Here is an 8,953-nt window from a genome sequence, read left to right as displayed (position 1 = left end):
ACACCCAGCATGGAGCCCAAAATGGGGTTTGAACTCATGACCCTGAGATCAAGACCTGAGCTGAGATCAAGAGTCGGGTGCTCAACTGACTGAGCCACCCAGGCACTCATTTGTTATTTTTAAATGAAATAATATATTTTTTAAATTCTCAATTTCCAGGGGCGCCTGGGCGGCTCTGTTCGTTGAGCATCTGACTCTTGACTTCGGCTTAGGTCATGATCTTGGGGTCCTGGGATTGAACCCTGTGTCCCGCACAAAGCTCAGGGGGGATTCTGATTGAGATTCTCTCTCCCCTCTCCCCCTGCTTGAAAGCATACTCTCTCTCTAAAATACATAAATAAATCTTTAAAAAAATAAAATTCTGGGGCGCCTGGGTGGCTCAGTCGTTAAGCGTCTGCTTCGGCTCAGGTCATGGTCCCAGGGTCCTGGGATCGAACCCCGCATCGGGCTCCCTGCTCGGCGGGAAACCTGCTTTTCCCTCTCCCACTCCCCCTGCTTGTGTTCCCTATCTTGCTGTGTCTCTATCTGTCAAATAAGTAAATAAAATCTTAAAATAAAATAAAATAAAATTCTGAGTTTCCATACTCCGTGTGGTATTAGTTATCAACCCACATAAACAAAATCTCTTTGGGGCTCCTCCACAATTTTTGACAGTGTGAAGGGGTCCTGAGACCAAAAAGTTTGAGAACTGCTGTTAGACTTAACAATCATCCGGTAAGATCAGTGCAAAAAAAAAAGAAAAAGGAGGCAAAGGAATTTATCTATCGTTCCCAGGGCTCCCATTTTGGATGCCGTGAACAAGCTTTCAGTGGTTACATGATGGAGATCGTCGGCCCCGTTCCCACTCACGAACGGCAACTGATGGTTTTAGAGATTTCTGGGAGTTATGACACTGGCACCAAAAAAGCTGTGTCTGGCTAGCGGCAGAGCTGAATGGCAACCGAGTGCCTACTGTCCTCCTTGTACCGAATGCTCACTTACTTTGGGGGGCAGAAGGCCTCAGAAAACCCACCGGCGGCAGGCAGCCGGCTAGGACTGTGCAATCCGTCGCTGAGAGGTGACCAACCCAAATCCTCTCCTTGACAGAATGCAACCCGAGGCCCAGAGGACAGAAGGGGATTTGGGGAGCTGCCCACAGAGCTAGAACCAGGCTCCTGACTCGGGGCTCACTGTTCACCCACCCTGACAGTTGCCCCCAGAAGACTTGCGTCCTCCCCGGGCCTCCTTCCCCTCCTGATGGGCCACAGGCGGGAAGCGCAGAGAAAGAGGGAGAAGGCCCGCACCGGCAGGGAGGGGGTCCAGATGCAGGCTGAAGGCCACTGCCCTGCTCCAGCCTTCCACTGCCCTGGGAGTGACAGCCTCTCGTTCATAGACCCGGTTTTTTAAGAGACACTAGAGATGTGAATTTTGAGTACAGTTGCCTGATCTTAAACACTTCATTTAAAATGCAGCTCGGCTGGGGCACCTGGCTGGCTCAGTGGGTGGAGCACACAACTCTCGATCTTGGCCCCACGATGGGTGTGGAGCCTACTTAAAAAAAAATAAGTATCAAAATAAAATGAAGTGCAGCTCTCTGGTTCTTGTTTTCTGGACTCAGGAATCCTCTCTTCTCTGGGGACCTTTAAACGTACGGTGTACTTGAACACATCTAACTGTCCCAAAGGTGAGTTAATATGGTTTAAAAAAAAAAAAAGCAAACCCACAAATTAAGAATTCTTAGCTGAAGGAGACGCGTGTGTGAGGAAGGCAGGGCCTCTGCAGGAAGCGGCGAAGGGGAACTGTGACCCGATGTGCTGGTGGCAGATCCTGCTCGGTGCGGCCTGCCGGGCAGTCCTCTGGCCCCAGGAACACTACCACTTGGCAGGGCAGCCTGCTCCCCGGCTGGGTCGTCAGACCGCAGACACGGCGGGCCCCTGGCGAGCCGCTCGGCCTGCCCGCTGAGCACGCTGCCCAGGAAGCTGCAGGGAAAGGTCATTGGCTGTGCACACAGAGACCACAAGTTCACGGTAACGGAGGACGCGATCTGTCACGACGGCTTTGTCTCCTGTGAAAAGCGGGCGCCCTGAGGTCAGTCTCCTCGTTACAAATGGAAGCTGACCGGCCCAGCAGGCTTCCAGCAGGGGAAGCAGCGGCGGTCTCGGTCCTAATGGGGAAGCGGGCTTCACGAACTGAATTCGCGGCATTCGATGCGGAGGTGAATGAAACACACGTCCAACTCGGTTCCAGGCCCGAACATGCAGGGATTTACACGAGGATGCAAAGTTTCCCTGAGGCAGGGCGCTACTCTGTGGAGGGGTTTGTTAGCTTTCCGGGTTTCTTTTCCACCATCGCGGATGCCCTCAAGCTGCAGCTATGAAAAATTCCCACAACGAAACTCGCCTGTTTTCTGGTCTTTCGCGGGAAGCACTCTGTGAAGTGCTTCTGACTCCATGCTCTCGTCTGCCCACCTAATCCCACCTGGGAGTGGACAGACTTCTCATTTTCACCCAGAGCCTCCGCTGTTTTCATTCCCCCTTGCGGAGGGGCAGCCTGTGCAAACGACCCCCGCCCGGGGGGCGCCGGACACCGCTGGGCCTGGCGCGCTTTAATGAAGGGGCTGCTACCAGCGACCCGGGTGGGGCTGGATGAGACATGCGCCCTTTCAAAAACGACTTCTTCAGGCTCCCCACTGGCACGGTAGATGAATTCTCAAAGGTCACAGTGTCTGAGAGAATTATTCAGGTTTTACTGTTCTTAATTTACAGTCTGAACATGACAGTGTTGTAACATGGGCCTCTTATTTTGCCAAAGGCATAAATGTGAGACTGTAAACAATGAAACAGTTCAGAGGAGAAAGCGTATTTCCCCATGTTCCCAACTAATCAGAAAGGTAAAATGTGCTGCTTCTTACAAATTATCTGCAAAATCCCCGTAGTTGACACAGGCAATGGGGTCAAGACAGTCCCTGGAGGGGCCGAGAGCTTGGCCCCAGGATGACAGGGGGCCTTGGTCTCAAGCTGCTCCCAAACCCAAGCTCACTTGGCAAAGACCTAAACAACAAGTTACAGGGAGGACTACAAGTGACAGGAACTCAGGCCCAGCTAGGAGAGGGAAAAATTCAGTAGTAAAATGCTACTGGGCACCATCTGCAGCCCTGGACATTCCTACAGGAAGAGTTTGAAGGAGGTTTATTTTTATTTTTATATTTTTAAAAGATTTTACTTATTCATTCGAGACACAGAGATACAGAGAGAGAGAGAGAGCACGAGCAGGGGGAGAGGCAGAGGGAGAAGCAGGCTCCCTGCTGAGCCAGGAGCCAGACGTGGGGCTCGATCCCAGGACGCTGGGATCATGACCCGAGCCGAGGGCAGATGCTTAACCATCTGAGCCACCCAGGCACCCCTCGAAGGAGGTTTAACTTAACAAAAAAAATTTTTTTCACGTGACTAATTAAGTATATCCTGAAAATATTACTTTTGAGAGATACGAGGTTATGTGCAGGAGAGTAACAGCCCCCCTAAGATGTCTGTGTTCTAATTCCTGGAACCTGTGACCATCACATAACATGACAAGGGGGAATTAAGGTCACAGACAGACCCGAGGTTGCTGATCTTAAAATAAGAGTAGCGGGGCTGTCCAGGAGCGCCCAATGTACTCACGAGGGTCTGAGAAAGCACCGGGGAGGCAAGAACCAGAGAGAGAGACGGGCAAATGCTCTGCAGCTGGCTTGGAAAATACAGGATGGGACTGTGAGCCAGGGAACGCAGGCGCCCCTAGAAGCCGTAAGGCCAGGAAACGGATTCTCCCCTGGAGCCTCCAGAAGGAACACAGTGGTGCTGACACTGATTTCGGTGAGGCCCATCAGGACTTCTGACCTCCAGGCCACAAGATGGTTGTTTTGTGTTGTTCTAAGCTCTAGGTTTGTGGTAATTTGTTAGAGTAGCTTCAGGCAGCTGGTATACTCGTCTCATTAATGCTATTACCTCTAAAGAACACATTTTTCCTCTCTGCCTCAGTGTCCCCAATGTGCCACATGTTCCTTCCACGCCACCCACGTGCATTTAAAGGGCTCCAACCCCCGGAACTGTGGCTGTGGCACCCACCAGCGGGGTCCCCCTGCGGCATCGCCAGAGACTGCGCCCTCCACCAGCGCCCGGGCCTCCCCTGGGGCTCTGCCGAGTACTTCCGGTGCACGGGAACCAGACGCAGAGGCTCCAGGAGCCTGGGAGGAAAAGCAATCAGGGCACCGTGTGATGGGACCTTCCGGTTCGCCGGTCCACATGGAAGAACATGGGGCACCTTTAAACGTCCCGCCCCTTCCACACGGTCCTCTGGAAAAGCCAGCGTCGTACACAGAGCAGGGGGAAAGCAAATCATATCCACGATGCCTCTGAGTATTTGTCTTTAAAATTTATTGACGTGGTTTCCCACGAGGACTGCACAGAACGGCGCGTTTACTCGGCAAGAAGGTGCATGGCCCCGAGTCCCAGGGCTCCTCCTGCAGGCTCTGGAGCACGTGTGTCAGCTACAGGAACCTGATCCCGGCTCCAAACTGGACACCATCACAAGTCCTAAAAAAGTAAAGGGCAGACAGTCAATGCTCACCCCCTGTCATCACAAGACCATACCCAGCACCTCTCTTCCTGTCTCCAGCACAAGCCATGGGGGGGGGAACAACTCGGCCACTCTGGGGGGGCGCCCCGCCTCCACCCTCCTCTCCTGCCACGGCTCCGCCCCTGAGCCCTGCGCCTTCCTCCCTTGCTGGCTTAAGAACCAGCCTTGGGAGGATAAAAACACGGTAACAGGGGCGCCTGGGTGGCTCAGTCGTTAAGAGTCTGCCTTCGGCTCAGGTCATGATCCCAGGGTCCTGGGATCGAGCCCCGCATCGGGCTCCCTGCTCAGCGGGAAGCCTGCTTCTCCCTCTCCCACTCCCCCTACTTGTGTTCCCTCTCTTGCTGTGTTTCTCTGTCAAATAAATAAAATCTTAAAAAAAAAAAAAACCACAGTAACACGTGGGGACACAGATCCCCCTTTACTGCTCCCTCCCCACCTCCTTTGCGGTCATCCAATTCTGTCCTAAGTAGCAAAATGAAAAGAAGGACCCAGGGGAGAAATGTTATGAACAATAAAACCCCTGAGGGGGAAAAAACAGCTTTGTGTGTATTTCTAAGGCTACCAGGCAAGGCTTTCTGTGCAGAGCAGAGCAGTGACAAGAGAGGTATCCTGGCTGGAAGCAACGGAGGTGGCTGTGGAAGGCACCTGGCAAAGCACAGCATGCAGTGGGGTTGGGGAGGACAGGTAGGCACAGAGAGCAGGGGGGATGGGAGGTAGAGACGGAAGGACAGAGGAGGAGGGAGCAGGGAGGACAGAGGAAGCAGGGAGGACGGAGGAGGAAGCAGGGAGGACGGAGGAGGGAGCAGGGAGGAGGAAGGAGGCAGAGCAGGGAGGGTGCAGAGGGCGGGAAGACGGAGCAGGAGAAGTGAGGAGGATGGAAAGGGAGCAGGGAGGGCGGCAGAACTTGGGCCAGCCCAGGCCCTGGAAGGGCTCCAGGGGCTTATGACCACAGCAGCATCCGCAGCCCAACAGGGTCCCCCTGCCACTTCTCAGAACCTGCTCCTGACCCAGGAAAAGGAAGGCTGCAAAGAAGTCACACTGCTTACAGTACTGGTGACGAGCTGACCCTCTACAGGTTTTATTCTGTGGGTTGTCCTCCTCGAGCTGCTGGCAGACCACGGAGCCCATGTTCAGACAAGCAAGTAGGATGAGTGGCAAGGCTCCAGTCCCAGCAGGAGGAGAGCGGGCCCCTCGGCCCGGACACCAGAGCACCTACAGGCTCCTGTCCCCACGAAGGCTTAGGCCACAGCCTGGCCACCCCCAAAATTAGAGTCCCTGGGCCACAGCCAGCACCTGTCCTGCTGACTCCACAGTGGAGGCGGAGGGCAGACTCCCACGCTGGCCCGCGCAACTCTGCCCACCTGGAGGCTGTGCCCAGGGCCGGACGGCTGCTAGACGTGGGACAGAGGGGCTTGGCCCGGGGACCTCAACGCCAGGAGGCCTAAGCCTCACGGAAAAATGGCATCCTGAATCCCAAACAGCAGCTGACAGTGCATTTGCGGAACAGAGCATCTTCGCAAGTTGTGGACAATTTCCAGAAAAAATTGGACAACAAGAATGGCTCCTTCAGGGGTGCCTGGCAGGCTCAGTCAGCGGAGCACACGATCTTGATCTTGGGGTTGTGAGTTCAAGCCCCACACTGGGTGTAGAGATTAAAAGTTTAAAAAAAAGAAAGAAAGAATTGCTCCTACATTCAGAGCAAAGTTGATGATTTTATTGTCCTAACACCCATGCTCTTGCCCAATCTCAGGGTTTATAGCGATATGAAAACCAGCAGGAAATTGTTCTTTTCCAACCTATGAGTGAGGGAACAAAACCCCTGATCTATTAAGAGATTCGAGGCAGACCACTGTCCCCATCGCTAGGACCCCCTGCAGGACTGCGGTGCTCACTGGCCAATGGCATTAGCAGGAGTGCCCTAGCCAGAAGGGACGGTGGCAGGCCCTTGGGGACCGACAGTAAAGCACGCCAATGTCCTTAGAAAGGCAAAGACCTACAACCAAAGCCAGGGCTGCATTTGTACAAGTTCTGTTCAAATCGAAATGATCTGCTTCTTCCCTTTCCACCATCGGGTCCATAACAGGGGTCCACGCCTGCACTCACTCCTGAGAACAAGGCCTGAAAATAAGCCACGGGACAAAATGTCAGTCAGGCCCTGGCTTCTGTGATTCAGGAACAAGCAGGCATTCCGACAAAGGCTCACTGGCTCAAACCCTGAGTAGACAAACCGCACCACGTGCACAGGATGGGGTTCAGAGACCTCAGGATCACAGGGAGGAGAAGGCGCCCACTACTATACAACAGCGTCTCACAGGGACACGAGGCCCATGCCACTGAGGCAGCGTCACCAAAACATCTATCCTTCTGTCGTGTGGCCACCCCAGAATCAGCTCGTCCGGGTCTCCCTGGGATCCCCCGCCCCGAGCAGGCCTGGCTGTGTGCACCCTAGAGGCCCCTGCCAGCACTCCACTGCTTCCCACTCAGCACCATGAGGGCCACCATGGGGGTTTCGATGAGGGTCACACCGGCACCCTCCCTCTACTAAGCCCTCAGACCCTGAGCACCGTCCCCCCGTAGTCACACGGGGACAGCAGGTGCCGGCCGGGGAACGCGGCCATGGATAAGGCAGACAAGGACCAGAACTCAAAGACCTTGGCGTGTGCCCAAAGTGAAAAGGCCGGAGAGGAGAGTGGCCGGAACCGAGTGCCTCCCCGAACCTCCCTTCTCCTACAGAATGACAGTCCATGTGCCCCTGGCATTCTGGGCTTGGGCACCTGAGCTTGGCTGCCCTGCGGCCTGGAGTGCCCTGGAGTGCCCTCTCCTGCAAGACCCCAGCCCTCCAAGTCAGGAAGCTCCAGCCCAGAAGCCACCTCCCCCAGGAAGCCCTCGCACGCCCTCCCGAGATGAGCCTCTTTCTCATCTCCCCCTTCCTAGAGATGAGCGGCTCTCAGGAGCCCGCCTCCTTCATCCCTGCGTGTCCAGGGGCCGCCCTTAGTGAGCCCGGAGCGACAGAACACTGTTAGGTCTCAGACAACAGTGCCTGCCGTAAATCACCTCCAGTACGAAATTTAGCCAACATTTCAAAGCTACTTCTGTTTGTGTAAAGGTCTGAAATCCTAATTAGAGAGCGTTTGCTTTAAGAGTGGGGGGAAGTCTACAGCTGATTCACACACACATAATCCTCTGTCCTGCTACTGCCTAATTTCAGAAATGAAGATCAAATTCTCACAGCATCACCCAAACTTCACAGAATTCCCAGTTTGATGATGAAGCTTCAAACAAAGCCGCACACAGAGTAAAAGCAAGTTTCACATTCGAGGGTAACCAGGCTGGCCCTGCGCAGGGGACGCTGGGCACAAAAAGCGCATGCTGTAAGCAGCACGACCGGGGTCACCGAGCAGAGCCGCTGCCTGACTGGAGGAGCAGAGGAGCTTCCTTATGTTCTGGTCTTTAAATATCATGTGCACAGCATGCTTCCTCCTTCTAGAAGAAACCACATTTGAAATTCATCTCGAAACAGATTTTTCCAATTTAGAGAGAGGCAAAGCTGAAAGGTGAACGGAAGCAAGCATTCTCTGTAAAGATTCTATGAATAGGGGAAAAGACGCGGGGCTCCCGAGCGGGTGAGGGATCCTCGGAGCACAGCGACATCCAGTGGCCTCGAGCAACACTGCAACCATGGTGAGGACAGCCGGCAGGCTGAGCTGAAGGACAGGAGGCCCACAGCCCCAGGGACTTGCCCCAAGTCATGTGGGGGGAGGGGACACAGGGCAGGGCTGGCCCCGGGGGGTTGCGCTCTCGAACCAGCTGAGGGGGAGGGCAGTAGTTCTCGGTGGGTGACGGTCACTCGGTGACACAGACAATACAGCTAAAAAGCCACATTCACTTCCGGTTTTCTTTGTAATAAAAAATATTTAGAATGTATTTACTTACATAATTTGCACTAATATTAACAGAGTTAATCCAAACTGATCGATCATCATGGCAAGAACCTATACAATCTCTGAGATCGGAAGGTGCATATACAATTCAAGTTTGAATAAGACCTTCCAAGAAGATGAGCGAGGAGATGATTTTTATCTTTCTGCAGTTAATACTCGAGGTGCAGAGACAGCAGCGTGGGGAGGAAAGGAGCACCGCGTCTCACGTCTGGGCCCTCAGAAGAGCGAGGAGCTGGTGTCGATGCTCTGTGCTTACGTGGTTTTGGTGCAGAGGGAAAGGCGCCAGCGTTGGCCTCAGGCAGGCCTGGTCCTGCTGCTGAGCTGACCTCAGACCCTGCCGAGGCTGCTGTCCTTGTCTGTGAAAGGGGTAACAGCCTCCCCTGCACAGAGCTGCTGGGAGGCTTCCATAATCACATCAA

At 54.1% G+C, this 8,953-nt stretch overlaps 1 protein-coding gene across 2 annotated transcripts in view; it reads right to left on the bottom strand.

Annotated features, from left to right (window-relative positions):
- Positions 1-4,370: 4,370 nt before the first annotated feature.
- The window catches only part of SAMM50 (SAMM50 sorting and assembly machinery component), a 35,660-nt gene continuing 31,077 nt past the window's right edge, over positions 4,371-8,953 (bottom strand). For both annotated transcript variants that reach the window (XM_081822606.1, XM_081822607.1), the window contains one exon: positions 4,371-4,550. In XM_081822606.1, coding sequence (XP_081678732.1) covers positions 4,505-4,550 — 46 coding nt within the window. In that variant the 3' untranslated portion in view covers positions 4,371-4,504. The remainder of the gene's footprint in view (positions 4,551-8,953) is intronic.

The sequence above is a fragment of the Leptonychotes weddellii genome, chromosome 5 (assembly GCF_054177405.1).
Source record: "Leptonychotes weddellii isolate Sample4059 chromosome 5, ASM5417740v2, whole genome shotgun sequence".
Taxonomy (NCBI): Eukaryota; Metazoa; Chordata; class Mammalia; order Carnivora; family Phocidae; genus Leptonychotes; species Leptonychotes weddellii.
Note: the sequence above shows the minus strand (reverse complement) of the source record. Positions and strands in the feature narration are given on the sequence as shown.